This window comes from Myxocyprinus asiaticus, chromosome 22 (genome assembly GCF_019703515.2).
Source record: "Myxocyprinus asiaticus isolate MX2 ecotype Aquarium Trade chromosome 22, UBuf_Myxa_2, whole genome shotgun sequence".
Taxonomy (NCBI): domain Eukaryota; kingdom Metazoa; phylum Chordata; class Actinopteri; order Cypriniformes; family Catostomidae; genus Myxocyprinus; species Myxocyprinus asiaticus.
Genome location: NC_059365.1, coordinates 40,546,413 through 40,569,144, shown reverse-complemented (window position 1 = coordinate 40,569,144; position 22,732 = coordinate 40,546,413). Strand labels below are relative to the sequence as shown.

General features: G+C 37.1%; 1 protein-coding gene across 1 annotated transcript in view; it reads right to left on the bottom strand.

The window, feature by feature from the left end:
• loxl3a (lysyl oxidase-like 3a) overlaps nt 1-22,732 on the bottom strand; it is a 125,208-nt gene that overhangs the window by 57,436 nt on the left and 45,040 nt on the right. Inside the window, exons 5-8 of the mRNA XM_051650332.1 lie at nt 9,121-9,313; nt 7,419-7,599; nt 4,002-4,156; nt 3,332-3,502 (exon numbers count right to left, since the gene is read on the bottom strand). Of these exons, the coding sequence (XP_051506292.1) occupies nt 3,332-3,502; nt 4,002-4,156; nt 7,419-7,599; nt 9,121-9,313 (700 nt within the window). The remainder of the gene's footprint in view (nt 1-3,331; nt 3,503-4,001; nt 4,157-7,418; nt 7,600-9,120; nt 9,314-22,732) is intronic.

Genomic DNA, 22,732 nt, shown 5'->3' with positions numbered 1-22,732 from the left:
ACCATGAGACTCTCCACATGGTCGGCAAGACGTATTTTTCCACTAAAATATCCCCCCCTCTCATTGGGTGAGGTGTGGTCTCCGCGGTGTCCTCCCCTTGGGAGGGACACCCCCCGACTAGACCTGGCAGCCTAGTCGGATAATCCCCCTTGTTTTTTAGGGAGTGGAAAAGAGGCCACGACTGGGTTAGCCTGTCTCTATCATTTGGGTAGTCGACTTGTCCCCAAAGGGCCATTCGACACTAATAACTATGTTGGGGGAGGTTACGTGTCAGCCTGGTGTGCTGGCTACAAGGCACACAGTCGTCTGCCCGTCACACACCACCAGTTCACGTAACACAGTTCAGCCAGTTGTGGCGTTTTGTATAGGAACCCCTAGTGTCACTACATCGACACAACGTCAAGTGAGTGACAGACAGGGAACGTCCTGGTTACTTGCGTAACCTCTGTTCCCTGATGCTGGGAACGAGAAGTTGTGTCCCTCCTGCCAAAATGCTGAACTACCCGCTGAAATGGCCGGACCTTGTCTCGGCTCCTCAGCATAAAACCTGAATGAGTGGTTGCATACCAGCTCCTTTTATACCCGTATGTCTGGGGGAGTGGCATGCAAATACCACTTGATGATTTTCATTGGCCTTTTATCAAAGACCAGAGGTGTTTTGGGCTCCCAAGAGTGACCCCTAGTGTCACTACATCGACACAACGTCTCGTTCCCACCATCAGGGAACGGAGGTTACGCAAGTAACCAGGACATTCCCCACCTGGACTTGACCTGAATTTCCACATGACCCTCGTGATCCGTCCTGCCCCCCCAACATACGAATATGCAGACAGACCCCCACTGCAAGGGCTTAGCATGCAAACTAGGCTAACGGATGTAAGATGGCTATTTTGACGCTTGAATTAAAAAATACCATACTATCCGATATTAGTCATTTTAGTGGATTATCGGGATCAGTCTAAGCAGGCCAAGTATGGTGGGTATTTTGTATATGCAGGGATCAGAGGTATTAGGTATAAGATGTGGAAAAGATCTTAAAAAAGCACGTTTTAGTGTCCTGATACAAAGCTAATTTAGCATTGCCATGATTTCGGTGTCTGTGCAAGACATCATCAGTATTGCTTAGGTTAAAGGAATAGTTCACTCAAATAAAATTTCTGTCACAATTCACTCACCCTTATTTTGTTCCAAAATAATATTTTGGTGGAGGTGTATTGTAAAAAAGTACAAATACTTAGTTAATGTACTTAACTAAATGTTTTGAATATTGTACTTCACTTGAGTGTAAACAATTCTGGGGATTTTCACTGTTACTTCAATACATTTTTAAGAGAAAATTAATACTTTTACTATGATTTCTCCAGACCATTTGGTTACTTAGGCAATTTAACAACGCAAAAAATAACACAGCTCGCTGATAATGATGTCCGATTCGTTGGTGAATCATTGAGGTCCAGTCTTTTGAATTAGATTCTTTTGAATCGCACAAATCGGTTCGAAGAACGGTATGAACGATTTATTTTGCAAACCGAAAATCGGAATCAAATTCACAAGGGAAGAGACTGCTTGTTAGGGTTGCCAGCTTTCTTTTATTAGTTGAGACTTCTCGTATTTTGTCCAAAAAGAAGAAATGAAGCCTACTGTCCCATATATAAGCCCTCAAAATACTCAAGCATCCCGTACTTACATGGCGAAAATTGCCAAACCTACTGCTCGTGCAAGTTTTTTGTTTTGTGGCTCTAAATAATTTATTTATTTATTTATTTATTTGGCTTAAACATTATGAACGTTGTGAAATACTGATGAAGTTATGTGGAATAAGATTTGTTTAAGTCTTCAGCACTGTAAAATCTAATTAGTTGACCTTATATGATTTTTAAGGCATCTTTTGCATGCTTTTTCTAAGTAAACTTATTTGGCCCAAGTAAAGTGAGCTTAATTGTTTAAATACAGTTAATTAGTTACAAGTAAACTTATCTCATCTATGATTAAAGATTCACTCTTTTTATTTAATTATTTAAGTTTAGTTATAGCACGTGTTATACTGTACAGTATTAGGGAAATAATGACAGCACTCTAGTTAGCCATAGAGCACACTGGATTCTCCCCAGTACTAATTAGTACACATAAATGCACTTTTATAAAGAGTTAACATTTGAGTAGAGTAGAATGGCTTGAATTTAACAGGCTCCATGTTCACCAGAGGTAACACTAGTCATGACTGCCAACCAGCTACAACACAAAAACAACAATAGTCAAAAGAGCTAAAACTATATTAATTCTTAATAACAATAATTATATTTCTCCTTAAGTTCCCTTGTCTTGACCAAACATTTAAACATTATTTATTTAAGCGCAAGGGCTTATGGGTATTCCGCACAGCCAGTTTTGTTATTGAGTAGAACTTGAAGCCAGTAGTGTAGTCTAGCACACAGGATGGGAAAAAGTGGGACAAAAGGCAGAATCATCAGTCGTCCGCATGCAAAAAGCACATCCACACCGTCGTTACACCCCATGCAACTGCAGTGACACTGGAGACACCGTTTGTCTTTAATGTGTGTGATTCCATCAGACTACTGGAGTGCAAATAGCTGCTTTGTGTGGCAGGTGCTATTTACATGTAGTGCAAATAGTCACTTTTTAAATTTGAGATAACTATTAGTATTTACAGTGTGCCTTTCCTGGAGACCTGGTTATTTATTTAGCAGTTAGTAAGTCAATAAAATGGGTTTACCATTTACATTTAACAAAGGTACCATGTGTATGACTCGATAATGACTGCACTCATGAAAAAATACAATTTGCAAAACCCATTTAAATTGAACAATTTAACAGATTTTCAAGATTTTTACATTTTCTAAAGAAGGTGTGAATGCTTGTCTGAGCAAACCTGTGGTGTTCTGGGTGGTTGCCAGCGCATTGCTATATAGTTGCTAAGGTGTTCTTAGCATGTTCTTATGTGACAAGGATGTTCTGGGTGATTCCTGGGGCGTTGCTATGTAATTTTCATTTTAGGTGAACTATTCCTTTAAATTTGTAGTAGTAACAAAAGGTGAGCAATTCTGCACACACCAGTTGTCACTACAGTTTTGATCTATTGGTACTGCTTGTGAGGTAACTGTCTAAAATATTGCTTTCAGTTTTGCAATTCTATTTCATGGCTCATAGTTATTTGTATTTTTGAAGTATCTCTTCTGCTAGTGTTCTATAAAGTCTGGTCAGTTCAGAGTTTAGCGGCTAAACAGACTTTATCTCTTTTCTCAGCTCCTTGTTCATCCTAATTTCACGTCTATGTGTGCATGTATTGTATTTTATACAGCAGTTGTCTTACTCTCAAGCCACTTCTGGCATGTCCCAGCCCGAGCTGTCTGCACACTACCATGGCTTCTCGAGAAGTCCAACCATCCCCACAGATCAAACCCCAATCCCTCATCCCACTGCCTGAAGAGAGCAGCAACTCCACCCTCCCCTCCAACTTCGTTCGTCCCCCTGTCAGATGGATCTGTCATGGGTTACAGGGCAGGAGAAAGCATTAATGGTTAAAATGGTCTTAAGTGATTTCTATGGTAATGGTTTTGTTTGGAACAGACCTGGGCTGCGTTTCACAAAAGCATTGTAAGATTAAGTTGATCAGAGAGGCCATTGGATCCAATGGTTTCTACAATCTACTTAGGCTTACAATGTTTTTGGGAAACACAGCCCTGATCATTGTTAGGTTCTTAACTATGCTAAGAGAAACATTTACACACTGGACTATCCGTTGAATTAGCACAGTGTATTGTGTGTACAGTACACAATTGGAAAAATGGTAAAAGCACAGAAACATAATGTAATGGAAATCAACATTGTTTGAGTTGTTTAGCTGTTGAGTGTTAGCTGACAGCAGATTTAAAGCATGAAAACAATTTATTAAAATACTAAATTATTTATATATTACATTTAATTCCACTGCATTTCAAACATTTATGAATTCTGCTACAATCATCATAGATGTATCAGACCGTTTTCTCATAACCCATGTAGGGCATGTTGCAGATGACAGAGGCGTCCTCCATGTGTTTGCAGTCTTCAGCAGTGATGCTTTTATGTGGGCAGTTCCAGATGCTCTTCTCATCTCCACGGCACTGAACCTCATTCATGTAGATGGGGCCCATGCCTGTGAACAACAGATTATAACAGCCTCTGAAGGGGTTACAACTTCTTAATAGCCTGTGGTCACTTTGACTTTTATCAAGGGACATGAATAAAGCTATGTTAATATGGAACCACGATTAATCGATTGATCAATAAATAAGTCAATCAATCAGCCAACCAACCAACCAACCAACCAACCAAACAACCAAACAATCAACCAAACAACTAGCCAATAAAAAAGGAAACAACCTAGGGCCCTATGATTTCCGCAATATGGAAAACACGGACGGAATTGCAGAATTCAATCATAAAAATGGAATTAACTCTAAAATGCAGACATATTTGGGATAAAATAGGCTAGTAGAGATCGACCAATATTCAAATTTTCCGATATTGTTTCCGATATTCAAACATTTTTCTTTAATCGGATATCGTTTTTGTAATATCGGATCCCCCGATAACTGCCGCCATCTAGTGGGAGTTTCTGAAATTGCACGCAAGATGGCCATTGCAGCAGTGCTTTGAGAAGAAACAGTGCTGGGGGTTTTCCACAGGTAATATAACTTGCTTTTGCAATGTATTGCTTGAATTAATACATTTTATTAAATGTAAAAGCCATTCATTCTAGTGAGATGTATTACATAAATGCTTGATGTGTACAAGCGCTAAGAAATGGAGACAAACTCACGTAAAGACAAACACTGTAGTCTCAAAGACGTAACATTATTTCACATGAATCAACTCGAAAGAGCCTTGGATGAGTGCCTGTTGGAAATATGACGGTTTAATTTCATTCACTGTTCACTGTGTTTATTAGTCTTGTAAAGTTGCTGTCAGGTTGATGCTCATGTTCCAGTGAAATGACTTGCTGTATGTCAGAATGGCCACCATATGCCAGCACAGCTTTTAACAAGATCCACTTGTTTCAAATTCCCTAAATAATATTAACAGTTACTATTAAACTTTATTTCGCTATGAATCATCATCTACACGATTACAGCTCTATGGTAAATTAATTATCTCTGCAACATCGTTTGAGTAAAAGATTCGCGTAAACACGTAGGCATTCTTTGGGCAAAATACAAATAAAATTTGCATGTCATTTGCTGCAAGATAGGCTGCAATTTATTGTTTTTATTGTTTTTCTCTTTCCTGAGAATATATATTTATTCCAGCGAGCTATTTGCCTTTAGCCTATTAAAAACACCTAAACCTTTAAACTGTAGGTCTAATTTAAAATAGATTACATTCATGCACTCCCCTGTCATTTATTTATGTTCACTGTTTGAAATCAGAGGTTGTCAATTTATTTTTCCTATTATTATTATTATTATTATTATTGTTGTTGTTGTTGTTGTTGTTGTTGTAATTTTTATATAAGAAACATTGTATGTGATTATTATTGTAATGTAAATTTTTTCCATTTTTTTTTTCTCTGTTGAACTGTAAAATAAAAATGAAATAAAAAATTAATTAAATTAATAAACAAAATTGGTTCTGCATATCGGTTATCAGATATGTAAACATACAAATAATCGTTATCGTATCGGTTTTAAAAAAAAATCTATATCGGTCGATCTCTATAAAATAGATGAATGCAAAAGTAATATTAATAAAATCATGGTATGTCCTAATGTGATGATTAAACCACAAAAGGCTGCGATTTAATAAAATAAATATAAAGTCTGCCTGTGCTGCGTGCTTCAAAATTAATGTGTGAAGCTAGCTGCTCAATACACTGATAACACTGCATTGGTCCTTTTTAAGGCTAAATAGTGTCTGATCATTAGCATCACATGTGCTTTGTGTAGCAGATAACAGAAAGCAGAGCACTCATTAATCTTGAAGTACGCAGCACATGCAGACTAAATGCAGTATTTATATAATTAAATCACAGCAATTTATGGTTCAATAAGCACATTAAACCATATAGCGAACTAATTATCCAGAAGTGAGAAGCTACCATCAAAAACAAACAGAAACTGTAAAAGCTTCGCTCCAAAATAAAATTGAATTGACGAGTGAAATTTATGACAGAAATATATCACTACAACTAAGTGATGTAGTATTATTATTAGTAGTAATAATAATAATAATAATAATAAATCAATAATAATTACATTATATTTAACCCTTTCACACATACGATCAAACTGGTTTGATAACACTATGCTGGGCTCAGACGTGGTGTGATCTGCATTAGTGCTGCTGTTTACCAGCAAAAGAGGGACTGAAGCGGTTGTCATAATGAACCAGCTGCTCAAATAGTATTTTCAACATCACAATATCTTTATATTAATATTGTGGTGCTCTGCTGTGCAGCAATGTATTTGACAAAAATAACTTATATATTGTGTTTTGGACTGTGCTGTGAGGTTCTGTATAAAAGCACATTATTTGATAAAAATTATGCAATGGTATGTTATAAAAAAATAAATAAAAAGCAATTGTTCTGTTTTCATTTGAATAAAGTTCTAAAAATTCATTTGATCATTAATTTATTGTTTATAAAATTAATTAAACTTTAAAACATGGAATTCAGAAATAATTAAATGGAAAATACAGAATTTAGGAAAAATAAAATGGAATTTAAAAAAAAAACATAATTAAAAAAAAATTGTGCATTACAACCAGTTGCAGTAATCAATCAACAAACCAGCCAACCAACCAACCAATCAATGAATCAACCTAACAATCAACAAAGAAACCAACCAACCAATTAATCAATTAACCAGTCAACCTACCAAACAACCAACCAACCAACCAACCAACCAACCAATCAACAAATCAGCCAACCAATCAATGAATCAACCAACCAACCAATCAATCAATGAATGAATCAATCAACCAACCCATCAATCAATCAATCAATAAATCATTCAGTCAATCAATAAATCAACAAACCAATCAACAAACCAATCAAACATATCTACCAAACAACCAACCAAACAATGAATCAAACAATCAACAGACCAATCAACCAATCAATCAATCAATCAACCAGTCAATCAATCAATCAATCAATACACAAACCAGCCAACCAATCATCAATGAATCAACCAACCAATCAACAAAGCAACCAACCAACAAACTAATCAAAAAACCAGCCAACTAACAATCAACCTACCAAAAAACTAACCTATCAACAAAGCAACAAACCAAACAACCAACTAACCAACCAACCAATCAACAAACCAATCAACAAACAAATCAATCAACCAATCAGCAAACCAATCAACCAATCAATCAATCAATCAATCAATCATCCTTCCATCCATGCTCACCTTGGCCCATTTGTGCTCCAGTCATAGCCTCTTTAGCAGAGCCAAAGCCCAGCTCTCTACACACCACACTGGCAGACTGCAGGTTCCAGCGATCGTCACACACTGTACCCCACTCATTCCCCTTCAGCACCTCCACACGACCCTCACCTGCTTTCGCCCCGCCCTTCAGACGCACCTTAGACTGGGGAATGAGGAGTGCCATGGGCATTAGTCTTCATTTCAAGCCATAAATAGGTATCTAATATGCTGTTCTTCTAATGCAGCTGATATTTACTTTACAAATCCTGATTAATATTTCTGATTAGGACAATAAACAAATACAGTATTCTCTGGTTTATAAATATAGTGGATATAGTAGTGCCCGACCGATTGATCAATATTAGCCTTTCACAGATATATTGCAATCTGTGTATATGTTTTCCAATATGCGCAGATATTAAAACGTTTTTATTTATTTTTTTCAGACCATATAATGCAGAAAACAATCCTTGGGTGATTTAGAATTGGTGTAATAGCGTAGTTTGTGCAGCAGAGCGTGCTCCGACTCCACTGTTTACAGAGCTGAGCTGACGGTGGTTCTGTAGACAGGGCGGAGTTAAGCGGTGTCTTCTCTGTAAGTTGCTAACTAGTTTGTGAAATACATACTGGAAATTTAATAAACAATGACTCCATCATATAACGTTAACCCTGTCCCTGACAACCATGTCTCTCATGTCTGTTTGCTGTTAGCCAGCTACAGTTTGTCAGTGCAGTAAGTAATGTAGCAGATTGAAAGGTAAACACCAGAGCATCTTTTTGCATCTCAGCAGACAACAGTGCGGTGGTGGATTGTGTCTGATGAGTGTTGATTTCACACTATGTTGTTACCTAGTTGGTGAGACCAGTGCTGGAAAGTAAATAAACAATGTCCATCTTTTACTCTCCGTGACAACGAGCTTATAGCTAACTAGCTAACCACGTAGCTACTTTCATACCTTGTCAGCTGAGTGGAAGCTAATGTGTAAACATGTATTCACCAAACTGTTTTGTTCAGGATTCGCAGTTTGGTACCCCCTTAAACCGAAAAATTCCAGTCATTGCATTTACAAAATGTGATATTTAAAAGTCTGGTTTTCCACCGGAATAGGGTGTAACACCGCTGCCGCTGTTTATCTCTTGACTTGGCAGCAGCGAACCATGAGTTATTGTTTGTGTCTGTTTTGTTATACATTAACAGCGAAATATTGCTGATGATGTTTTGATAAGCAAGAAAACTGTACTTTAGTACAATTTAGAGGTACTTGTACTATACGTGAATATTACCATGGCATTTTCTATTACTTTATACTTCCACTCCACTATATTTCAGAGGGAAATATTGTACTTTTTCCAGTGTTTACAATGTATAATAATAATGTCAAATATTCTTTGATAAAAGTATTTGTTTAATAAAGCAGCCTCCTGAGTACCTTTTTATAGTCATATTGGTGCACAATCCACATAGAAAAGGTCTGTTTTCATTCCAGCTCAAAAATTAACTATATCGGCCACCATATCGTAATCGGTGAATTTTTTCCCTCTAAAATTGGTATCAGTCTCGGTCTCAAAAATCCCATATCGGTCGGGCTCTAGCATATAGTCATTAAGCATAGTTTCTCTTGATACTTCTGACAGAAATTCCTAGATTCTAGGATATTAAAATGAATTGACTTGTTCTGTTTACCATTGGATTGAGCTTGACTCTGCGTGCTCTGCCCTGTGTGAACAGGGGCCCTGGCACACAGCTGACTGCGACTGGTCCTCCACCAGGACAGGGGGCGCTAGAGTTTGTCTTACTGAACTCCATAGTGCATGCTGACAGATGAACTTCATTTCCTGTGCAGGACACAGAGTGAATCCGGTACACACTCTGGTTACTAGAGAGAAACAGATGAATAAAAATAGGCATTGTAATCCAAAACAAGATAAAACTAGCAATTACAGGTGCATCTCAATAAATTAGAATGTCGTGGAAAAGTTCATTTATTTCAGTAATTCAACTCAAATTGTGAAACTTGTGTATTAAATAAATTCAATGCACACAGACTGAAGTAGTTTAAGTCTTTGGTTCTTTTAATTGTGATGATTTTGGCTCACATTTTACAAAAACCCACCAATTCACTATCTCAAAAAATTAGAATATGGTGACATGCCAATCAGCTAATCAACTCAAAACACCTGCAAAGGTTTCCTGAGCCTTCAAAATGGTCTCTCAGTTTGGTTCACTAGGCTACACAATCATGGGGAAGACTGCTGATCTGACAGTTGTCCAGAAGACAATCATTGACACCCTTCACAAGGAGGGTAAGCCACAAACATTCATTGCCAAAGAAGCTGGCTGTTCACAGAGTGCTGTATCCAAGCATGTTAACAGAAAGTTGAGTGGAAGGAAAAAGTGTGGAAGAAAAAGATGAACAACCAACCGAGAGAACCGCAGCCTTATGAGGATTGTCAAGCAAAATCGATTCAAGAATTTGGGTGAACTTCACAAGGAATGGACTGAGGCTGGGGTCAAGGCATCAACCACACACAGACGTGTCAAGGAATTTGGCTACAGTTGTCATATTCCTCTTGTTAAGCCACTCCTGAACCACAGACAACATCAGAGGCGTCTTACCTGGGCTAAGGAGAAGAAAAACTGGACTGTTGCCCAGTGTTCCAAAGTCCTCTTTTCAGATGAGAGCAAGTTTTGTATTTCATTTGGAAACCAAGGTCCTAGAGTCTGGAGGAAGGGTGGAGAAGCTCATAGCCCAAGTTGCTTGAAGTCCAGTGTTAAGTTTCCACAGTCTGTGATGATTTGGGGTGCAATGTCATCTGCTGGTGTTGGTCCATTGTGTTTTTTGAAAACCAAAGTCACTGCACCCGTTTACCAAGAAATTTTGGAGCACTTCATGCTTCCTTCTGCTGACCAGCTTTTTAAAGATGCTGATTTCATTTTCCAGCAGGATTTGGCACCTGCCCACACTGCCAAAAGCAGCAAAAGTTGGTTAAATGACCATGGTGTTGGTGTGCTTGACTGGCCAGCAAACTCACCAGACCTGAACCCCATCTATGGGGTATTGTCAAGAGGAAAATGAGAAACAAGAGACCAAAAAATGCAGATGAGCTGAAGGCCACTGTCAAAGAAACCTGGGCTTCCATACCACCTCAGCAGTGCCACAAGCTGATCACCTCCATGCCACGCCGAATTGAGGCAGTAATTAAAGCAAAAGGAGCCCCTACCAAGTATTGAGTACATATACAGTAAATGAACATACTTTCCAGAAGGCCAACAATTCACTAAAAATGTTTTTTTTATTGGTCTTATGATGTATTCTAATTTTTTGAGACAGTGAATTGGTGGGTTTTTGTTAAATGTGAGCAAAATCATCACAATTAAAAGAACCAAAGACTTAAACTACTTCAGTCTGTGTGCATTGAATTTATTTAATACACGAGTTTCACAATTTGAGTTGAATTACTGAAATAAATGAACTTTTCCACGACATTCTAATTTATTGAGATGCACCTGTATCTTCTATCTGTTAAAATCAATTACTTGTTTGGTAATGTCCCATTTTGGCTTTAATTACAGCATGTTATTGATCTGGCATGCACTCCACGATGATCCATGTTATCCAGCTTTAGTACAAAGTTGTTAACATGGTCAATGTCACATATTTTTCTACATTTGATTAGTGACCTAGAAGTGCAGAATCTGACATATTTATTTTATACATCATAATTGTTTCCTTAAGCTATATTTCCAGGTAAAAAAAAAAAAAAGGAAAAAACAAAAGAAATCCCAGATATACAATGTCGTCTCAGACGGTTGAACCCAACTGTATGTGCAAATTAACAATAGCAACACCTCAATCTATTATGCACCACATACCGTATCATACACCAGAAGACTTCTTTATTTATTTTTAAACGGTTCAAAGTGTTGAGAGAGGGAAGCCGAATGGAAAGCATGACACATTTGTTACATTTTATCAGCTTGCTGTGAACTAGTGTCCAGTGTGAGCAAACACGGTATGCTGATGTTGCTTTTCCACCAAGAGCCTAGTACAATCTGACTTAGTCTTACCTACGGTCTAGAGTAGCCGCTATAGCCTGACCTTGAACTGCAGCTTAAACTGGTAAAGAACCACCCACTTTGACATGTAAAGCGAACAATCACAGTTTGTTTTGTTATAACATGCTATTTAGGGGCAGGGATATCTGAGATATATTATACCATGATAACAGAAACCGGCGTGGGATAATATATAAAAATAATAATTTAAATAATGCTGTGGCTGTCTCCATAAACAATTGCACAGAAAACAGACATAGACATTGTGGAAAAAGTGTATAGAGTCCAGAAAATAAGTACCATACAGACTTTTTCACAGACATAACTAGAAAAACAAATTTACAGGTCTACTTGTTGGATAGACAATGTACTTGCTACTAAGTGCCTCAAACTAAACTCTGGATATGTTATGCCACTAACATCCTGGCAAAAGTCTTTTTTTTTTTTTTTTTTTTTAAGGATTGAAATTTTCAGCTGTTTCTCAACCAAAACTATCGTATCACTTCAGAAGACATGGATTAAACCACTCTAATAGTATGGATATGTTTTACGACCTTTTATGTCCTTTTTGGAGCTTGAATGTCTTGGACCCTATTGGCTAACATTGTATGGATGAAAACACTTCATACATCCTTTCAAATATCTTCGTTTTTATTCCACAGAAGAAAGAAAGTCATACGTGTTTGAGACAGCATGAGGGTGAGTAAATGATGAGACAATGATCATTTTTGGGTTCCAATACTATTCCAGGCCTGGAAATAACTTTTAAAATTCACTTTCCATGTTTTCCATGACTGTGGGAAACCTGCCCCTATTTGAGCAATAGTAATACTGATGCTTTACTTAGCTAATTGGAATAGCACAGAATTTTTTTTTTTTGGTGTGTCTGACCACATAGCATGTATAAATTGAACTGCACTGTTTGCTTTAGAAAGACCAGACCTTTATGTTAGTTTGATTGATTTATAACACATTCCAGACTTTCACACATGGGATAACACAACCGTGAGAATTCTGCTATGAAGTAATATAACTGCACTGAGTGGTGGTATGGGGTTTAGTCATGGAGGATTAACACACTCCAGAGAAAAAAAAGATTCTTTCCTTTCACATGTATGTGTGCATGTGTGGGTGTGTGTGCCTACATGCATGAAACCAGGTCTATCTACGGTAACCTTGTCCATTCAATAAAATAATAAAATAAAATGTATTAATATCCAATTAAAATATGTATATATATATATATATATATATATATTAAACCCCTTTTCTCCCCAATTCAGAATGTCCAATTCCCAATGTGCTCTAAGTCCTCGTGGTGGCATAGTGACTCGTCTCAATCCGAGTGGGGGAGTCTGAGACCGTCTATCTGCGCATCTTATCACGTGGCTTGTTGAGCGTGTTACTGCGGAGACATAGTGTGTGTGGAGGCTTCACGCTATTCTCCGCAGCATCCATGCACAACTCACCACGCGTCTCACTGAGAGTGAACCACATTATAGCGACCACGAGGAGGTTACCCCATGTGACTCTACCCTCCCTAGCAACTGGGCCAATTTGGAGACCTGGATGGAGTCACTCAGCACGCCCTGGATTTGAGCTCACGACTCCAGGGGTGGTAGTCAGCGTCTTTACTCACTGAGCCACCCAGGCCCCCTCCAATTAAAATATTGAAAATACTGGAGAAAATTACATATGTACAGTGGCTGCAAAAGGTACTTATACACTTATTCTACACATAAAAAAAAATTTTCATTACAAAATCATTCATTATATATTATTATATAATATTACATATATTTTGTATTATTTATTTTGTAAAATGTTTTGCTTGAAAAATGTGCTTGTGCTACCTTTCTTTAAAGGTTCAGTAATTTTTTTCCTCATTTAAAAAGTTTTAATTCTAAAAAATGTATAGTCATTTTGAAACGTATGTATAAAATCATTAACACTCACATGAGATGAAGACTCCCGTAATATCAGTAGCCTAATAAAAGCTTTATTCTTCATGGAGAGGGTCCCCTCATGGGGGCTGCCATTTTAGAATCACATGATCAGCCGAATACCACTCGCTTAACTGGCTTACTGTTTTTGATGGAGAAAAAAGATGGTGGATTGGTGGCAACACTAAGTTGTGACTGGAGCGAAGATGGGTGGAAGTTTTGTAGAATCCAGAAGTGATCCGGAAATGGAAGAAGAATGTAGCGGGGAATATGAAGGATTTAACAAAAGTAAGTGGAATTTAGTAGAGAATCGGAAAAGGAAAAAGAGTGTTAGTCAAGCATCTGGTATGGATAGTGAGAGAGAAAATCATCAGACTAGAAGGAAAAAGAACATAAGGTAATAATAAAGTTCATGCCAGAAGTAGTAAAGTAGTAGTAAACAATCCATTCAAATTGACTAAAGCGTTGAAAGAAACGATTGGAATTATTGAAAGTGCTAAGATGTTATGGGTTGATAATCTGCTGGTGTTTTGTAAGGATAGTACACAACAAAAGAAAGCTCTAGGGCTAAAATCTCTGATGGGACAAAAAGTCATTTGTTCAGCAATGGGAGAAAAGAAATGGATGAGGGGTGTAATTACAGGGATCTCTACTAATGTTTCTCTTGATGTAATCAAGAAAAGTATAACAGTAGCTAAAGTGATTGATGCTAAGCGTTTGAAATATGTCAGAAATAAGGAAAAAATGGATAGCCTCTCTGTGATGTTACATTTCGATGAGGAAAGAATGCCAGAACGAGTGTTTTTAGGATTCATGAGTTACATAGTAAGGTCATACATTCCACCACCATTGAGATGTTACAAGTGCCAAAAATATGGACATGTGGCGACGGTATGTAAAGGAAAGCAACGTTGTGCAAGATGTGGTGAAACCATGAGTATGGAAAATGTGAGGAAGGAGTGAAACCTAAATGTTGCAATTGTGGGGGTGATCATAGTGCTGGATACAGAGGATGTCAGGTAAGAAAAAATGCTGTTAAAATACAAAATGTCAAGATAACTGAGGGATTAACTTATGCTGAAGCCATTAAACGAGTGAAATGGACAGAACAGAAGAAAACACAAGAGAATGAAGATGAATCAAGGAGGCAGAGCAAATAGTTGAATCAAGGCATAGTAAATGATAACTACATCACTGTAGATAAACTGGCATTCATTATGTTTATAGTAGAAATAGTAAATTGCTCGCCCAAACTGAAAGTAGAACAGAAAGAATAAGAATAAGAATTAGAGCAGCAGATAAGTACCTAAAACAGATGGATTAACAGTTGATCAAGTAAACGAGAAACTCAAGATGCAAACAACAAACTCTCAGAATGCATATGGAGGATCATAATGGTGCTGATGGTCTTACAGTGGAATGCAAGAAGTCTAATAGCGAATGGACAAGAATAAAAAAAAATCATAGATGATTATAAAGAAAAACCTCATATTATATGTATTCAGGAATCTTGGTTGAAGTCTCATTTAAATTTTGTAGTTCAAAGGTATTCAGTAGTATGTAAGGATAGAAATAATGGTGGTGGAGTAGTGACTCTCATTAAGCAAGGAATAGAATTTAGGGTGGTAGAAGTGAATGGGGAGTTTGAATCAGTAGTGGTGGGGGTATGGACAGGAAATCAAAATGTAAGAATAATTAATTTGTATAATCCATGTGATAGGTTTAAAAATTATTTAATACAAACAGTTGGTGGTGAGGGAAATTTTAGACTGGTGTGGTGCGGGGATTTTAATGCACATAGTACTTTATGGGGTAGTGCATCCAGTGATCATAATGGAAATATAGTGGAAGAAATATTGGATAGTAATGATCTAGTTTGCTTGAATGATGAAAAACCAACAAGGATAGATGTTGCGTGAGGATATTAGTCAGCAATAGATTTAACTATTGTGTCACAAAGTCTGGCTAGACAATGTAAATGGGAAGTGCGAGATCAAACTACAATAGGTAGTGATCATTACCCCATCAGATGCATAACAGGTATACTGTAGGAGTGGAAGAACATATGAAAGAGAAAATTCCAAGGTAGAAATTTAAAACAGCAGATTGGAAAAAGTTTAAGGAATTAAGTGAGTTAAAAATACTAGGAATGAAAAATAATATAGAGGAGGTGGAGGAGTTAAGTAGTACAATAAATGAAATTCTCTGTAGTACAGCTGAAGAAATAATTGGGAAAAATTCAAGGGAGAGGAGAAGGAAGGTTGTGCCATGGTGGACAGATAAATGCAGTGAGGTAGTATCAATCAGAAATAAAGCACTGAAAAAGGTAAAGAAAACTTGTTCCTTCCAAGACTTAATACTATATAAGAGATCTCAGGCAGTTGTTAGAAAAGTAATTAGGGCTGCTAAAAGAATTTACTGGAGACAATTTTGTGATGAAACTGGTGAAAGTTTAAATATAAGTGATTTATGGGGCATGATTAGAAAAATGGGAGGGATTCAAATGCAAAGAACAGTACCGGTAATAATAGATGGGGATAAATATATCATTTCTGATAGTGAAAAAGCAGAAGCATTAGCAAAAGCATTTGTTAAAATATATAGCAATAGTAATATATCAGAGGATATGAAAATACAAAGAGAAAAATCTATGAGATATCATGGTCCAAAGAGGGCCTTCTGAATGTACTTTGGATGTAGATTTTACATTATATGAACTTAAGCAGGCATTGTCAGGTATAAGACATACATCTCCAGGAAAAGACGATATATGCTATGAAATGATAAAGCATCTATCAGATATATCATTGAATAATATATTACATCTTTTTAATAAGGTATGGGAATTAGGAAAGCTCCCAACTTCTTGGAAACATGGAGTAATTGTTCCTATAGCTAAACCAGGGAACCATTCCATAGCAGCTAACTATAGACCGATTGCACTAACATCCAATCTATGCAAAATAATGGAAAGAATGGTAATAGCTAGACTAAACTACATGATCGAAAATAAAAATCTGTTATGTCCACATCAAAGTGGTTTTAGGAAGGTCGCAACACGATGGATTCTATTATATGCTTAGAGTCTGAAATCAGGAAAGCATTAATGAATAAAGAAGTGTTAGTGGGAGTGTTCTTCGATGTGGAAAAATCCTATGATATGTTGTGGAAGGAGGGACTTTTAATTAAATTGGACAGAATGGGTATTAAAGGTAGGTTATATAATTGTTCATGGATTTCTTATTTGGTCAAACAATACAGGTCAGGGTTGGATCAAGCTATTCAAAAATATATTCAATAGATAATGGAACTCCACAAGGGAGTGTTTGTAGCCCAATATTGTTTAATATTATGATTAATGACATCTTCTCTAAAGTAGGACAAGGGATAGGCAAATCCTTATATGCAGATGACGGAGCACTGTAGGAAAGAGGAAGGAATGTAACATATGTAGAAAAAAGTATGCATAAAGCAGTAGATGAAGTGGAAAAGTGGGCAAATAACTGGGGTTTCAGATTATCAGTAGAAAAAACTCAAGTCATTTGTTTCTCAAAACGGAAGAGAACTCCACAAATAAGACTAAAACTGTATGAACAGACATTAGAACAAGTCTCAGTAATTAGGTTTTTGGGGGTATGGGTGGACGCAAAGCTTATGTTTGATTATCACATTAAGAAAATAATAGACAAATGTAAAAAAAGGAATAAATGTTTTAAGATGTATGGCAGGGGTTGACTGGGGCGCGAATCGTCAGTCATTAAAAATAATATATTGTGCAATGATTAGACCAGTAATAGACTATGGAAGCATAGTATATAGTTCAGCATCAGCATCAATATTAAGGAGAATTAATGTCATCCAATCACAAGCTTTAAGAATAAGTTGCAGAGCATTCAGAACATCCCTTATTCCAGCAATACATGTGGAAATGGCAGAGATGCCTTTGGAAAATTTGGAGGCTAACATTAAAAATGACATACTGGAGTACATTAAAGAGACATGCTGAAAAGCACCCAGCTAAAAAGGTTCTAGAAAAATGTTGGGAACATGAAAGTTCAGAATTAAATAGCTTTGGATGGAATGCACAAAAAGAAGTTCAGAACATAGGAATAGACTAAATTAATATCAGTTCCACAGTGGTAGTGCCAATAATACCTCCCTGGCTTTTCCCAATGCCAGCCATTGATCTTCAGTTGCTAGATAAGGGATGAAATATTTCAAAGGATATAGATGTGAAGCAGCATTTGGAACACGAATATTAAAAACAGTATTCAAATATATACAGATGGATCAAAGAACCCCGATTATGGACAATCAGCAGCAGCTGTTTATATTCCTCACTTTAAATACAGTATTGTAAAACAATTATCAGATTATGTATCAGTATATACAACAGAATTGATAGGAATGCTAATGGCACTTCAATGGGTGGATGAAATTCATCCTATGGACAAATGAATGAATGTTACATTTATATAGCACTTTTCTGACACTACACTCAAAGCATTTAACACAGTGAACAGGGGACTCTCCTCAACCACCACCAGTGTGAAACATCCACCTGGATGATGCAACAACAGCCATAGTGCACCAGTATGCTCACCACACACCAGCTATTGGTGGAGAGGGGAGAGTGGAGTGATAGAGCCAGTTAGTGGATGGGGATTATTAGGAAGCCATGATTGAGAAGGGCCAATGGGGGAAATTTAGCCAGGACACCAGGGTTACACCCCTACTCTTTACAAGAAGTGCTCTAGTATTTGTAATGACCACAGAGAGTCAGGACCTCAGTTTAACATCTCATCCAAAGGATGGTGCCTTTTTACAGTATAGTGTCCCCGTCACTATACTAGGGCATTAGGACCCACACAGAGTGCAGGGTGAGCACCCCCTGCTGGCCTCCCTAATACCTCTTCCAGCAGCAACCTTAGTTTTCCCCAGGAGGTCTAGGTACCCATCCAGGTACTGACAAGGCTCAACCCTGCTTAGCTTCAGTGGGCAACCGGTCTTGAGCCACATGGTGATATGGCTGCTTGCCATGTTCAGATTCATACTCAGCTCTAGTAAGTTTAAATACTGGAAAATCTTTATCCAGGCAGGATATCTTATATGAAATTCTACAGCATATGTACAGAATATGCCAAATAGGAGTAAATATTTCTTTTCTATGGGTTCTGGCTCATGTGGGGGTTGAGGGTAATGAGGAGGTAGACCATTTAGCAAAGAAGGCTCTGAAACATACTGAGATAGATATTAATGTCCCACTGAGTAAAGCTGAAGTAAAAGGAATTATTAAAAAGGCTCTAAATAGGAAGTGGCAAGAGATATGGGATAAGGAGTTAAAAGGGAGACATTTATATAATATCCAGAATAATGTTGGGGTGGTGAGAGGAATAAATATGGAAGCAGAAAGGAAGATACTATAATATCCAGGCTTCGAATTGGGCATACGTCAATTAATTATTCTCTTTCAGTTATTGGAAAAAGAGAATCAGAGTGTTGTACACAATGTGGCCTACCGGAGACAGTTGAGCATGTGCTGATTTATTGCTCTGCAAATTTGAGAGAAATAATCCATCTTAAAGAAGTACTAAGTAATATAGTAGAAATAAATAAGCCGTCTTTAAAAGGTATATTTCAAAATGCACAGAAAGAATCAAGGATATACAGTGCTCTGCTAAGTTATTTAAGGAAAACAGGATTGTTTAATAGGATTTAGGAATTTTATATTTATTTTATTATTATTTTATTTTATTTATTTATTTTTCCCCTTTAATCTTCGTTCCACACTCCAACCCAGTAGGTGGCGGATATGCACCATTAGCTGGTTTGCCAACCACCATAAAATGGAAAAGAAGAAGAAGAAGAAGAAGAAGAAGAAGAAGAACTATTATATTTGAATGATGAGGCATCCACACCTTTAGGTGTCAGTGTAAGTCCAAGATGACATTTTCAGCATAATACTGAGTATACTTTTAAAATAAATGCCATTCGCATTGACATTTTGTTATATAAGGCAATAACATTGTAGGGCTTTACCGGTTGTTTAGATCAGTGTTACTATCAGAAATAATTAATAATTATTTCTGTAGTTATTAATTAATATTTAAATTAATTAATTGGATCTAACTCATTAAAACCTCATATGGGACTCCAGTAAATGTAGTGTGCTACGTTTAGGAGCAAGTTTGGTTATTAGCAATAATTAATAATTATCAAAGATAATTATTAATTATTAAAATCAATAGAACATTGATGAGAATCAGTGTTAGCTTTTTTAATCCTTTAAATCAACAATTATCAAAGATAATCATTAATTGTTAACATCGATGAAACATTAATTAAAATTAACACTAGCTTACTGATCATTCAAATTCAATCAAAGATAATTATCAATTATCAAAAATCAATAGAATATTAATAAGGATTAACATTGACGGGGCACCACCCTAGAATTAGGGACTAATAACCAGATAGTATAACAGTCTCAATATTAGATTGTTTTCTTAGGAAAATCGACATCCGAAGAATATCGATTTTCGGGAAAAAAAACAATGAATGAAGGTTTGAATCCGAGCACTGACATCCCGTCAGCATGACACAGGTGTATGCAAAACAAACCAAAACACTTCTCTTTGTAATATAAACAAAAGTTTATTTATGCAGTAATATCAATTAATAATTAATACAATGCAGTCAATAAACTTCCGACTTACAACTACAAACTAAACAGTGATATGATTAGATATGGAAATAAAATAATCCTATAACACATAAGGTGTGTGTGTGACAGTGTGTGTGTATGTGTCAGTGTGGTTAGTGAGAGAGAGAGAGAGAGAGATTATTAAGTGACAGCCCAAAAGCTGATTTCGTGATAGCTGGAGAGAAAGCAGCCGTGTTCATCACTCAGAGACGCGGTTTTACGAGCGGGGCTCGTAAAAGTCCTGCGTTATTTGACTCTAATGGATGAACTCAGTTTCTGTCTCACCCACGACGGTGAAATTTGCACAACAATCCAATTTGGTTGGACCACAATACAGCAAAACAAATTCGTGATAATTAATACCCTGAGTATTAATAATGAGCGGACATGGCGGTCCGTAAACTGTACAAGCAAAAACCTTGAAACACAAGAATAACACACTATAATATTCTATCTCTGTCCAGACATAAACCTCTTACTTGAATCGCAGGAGGACACAGGTAGAATGTGTTTTCCTCCGTCCTTTAACTTTGACCCGGTTCCTTGAGGCACGGGTGATGACGGGAGGCAGTTTCCTCGCTCTGTCGGCGGGCGGTACGGCTGTTGATTGTCAGCGGGCGGTACGGCTGTTGATTCTCGGCGGGCTGGCGGAGAACTCAGAAATGTCGACTTGATTGAAGATGGAAGAAAAATCTTTAATCTCTTCACTTCCAATGGATGAAGATGCGAATTGGTCTCCTTCGGATCTGTTAGAGTGTTCGGTTGAACACAGAGTAATCTCAACTCGTCCAGCGAGATGGAGATTGTATGGCTACAGTTTCAAGTCGGACATTACTCTGTTGTGTGCCTCATCCAATAGGAGTTGAGCGCTCGATCCTTTAGTGAGCAAGGCTTCATGGATCTGTAGTCTGTTTTGGACTCCCTTTGTTTGATTTTGGCGCGATTTTTATGAGTAAAATTTACGACTTAGAAGGTGGGGGCTTGAGTTATGTTTTTATGACTGTTAGGCCTGCCTTTGTCTTCTATCTGAACACATGAGGCCCAACAACATTTAGACATTTTTAAGAGCGACTGATGTGTCCAAACACTTTTTCCGACAACTGTATGTTACACTGACAGAATTTAAATTAAAAAAAGGCCTGTTTTATTCCATTTCTGAGAAGCACAGACATTGATAGAAACACTATAGAAGTGTAGAATGACATTCACAATCTTCTGAATGTGCAGGGTGAGCTATTTCTGAAGTGTATCTCGCCAAGCAGTTATGGCATGAACCTGGAATGAATGTCTTAATTACAAAGATGAAGAGAAGTACAGTATTTTACACATTTCCTTTCATTAAATAATGTCAGATTGCAGGATCATTTAAAAGCAGTAGAAAAGATGAATTTCAGATTTTTCATCCACCGAAAATTACTTTGTTTATTCAGCTGCTAGATTTTTAATATTAAGTGATATTAAATGTAAGTAAAATGGCTGCCTGTCTGGAGAGGATTTTCATCAGTCAAAATGACAAAAAGCCAGCAGAAGTGTGTTTTTGGAGCTTAACTTCAGCATGCTGAGGACTTTAACTCATTTCTGAAGAGCTAATCTCTGGGGTGTGAGTCATCCATCCACACACACACACACACACACAAACACACACACACACTTTTCTCTCAAACAATTGTAAACCACTGCGATGCACACGTGAGTTATCAGATCCTGGCACTCTCTCTTTGTCCAGCCACTGACTGTTTACATTTCACCATCTGCTGTGAATCTAAGTACATGTCTCAGTTCAGATGTGGATAACTATTCCAACACAGATGTAGGAGAGAACCCTTGCAAAAATGGATTGTTAGCGACAAAGTGACAGTTAATAGGTGGTAAATATGCACCGAACAAAACAATGTGCCGCAGATTATTGTCAGAAGTTGCTCTTTGCCGGTTGTGGTGAACCTGAAGCAAACCTTTGGTAACAATGGACAATTTGGCACTACTGGCAAATTCTTCTATAGCAAACCTATGGCAACAATAAAGAGTTTGCAAAGCTTATTTGCATGTGAAAATAATGTGAGTGGCACATTTGCAGCATGTTTGCCACATGCGTTTGTAAAAATATAGTGAAAATATATTTATCCTCGTGCGACGCCGCTTTGCTTTACACAACGCATAATTTAAATTCATTTAAACTGACTGATCTCAGTTCAGAAGTCTCTGGGCTGTAAGTAAAGAGTTAAAGTTTCAACCCACTGAGTCATGTGACAAAACAACATGGCGCCGACCACAGTGGAGTTTATCTTTGGGAGAAATGCCAACAAAATCTGGTAAGAAACTTAATTAAGTTTTTACATTGAAACCTGTTTGCGTCAAAAGATTAGAGTCTCTAAATTCATCCTGCAGGTATATGCCATTTTTTTAAATTTGAGCGATTTATCGCGAAACGTCAAGTTGCCAAACACAATGTACACTATATATATATTTTTATTATTCAAAAGTCTATTTTAACCAATCATGGGAAATAATTGTAATATATGAGTTTTGAGGATGATGTTTAGTGTACTTGAAGTGTTCCCTTTGCATCATCTTGTAGCGTATCCACATAATGGGC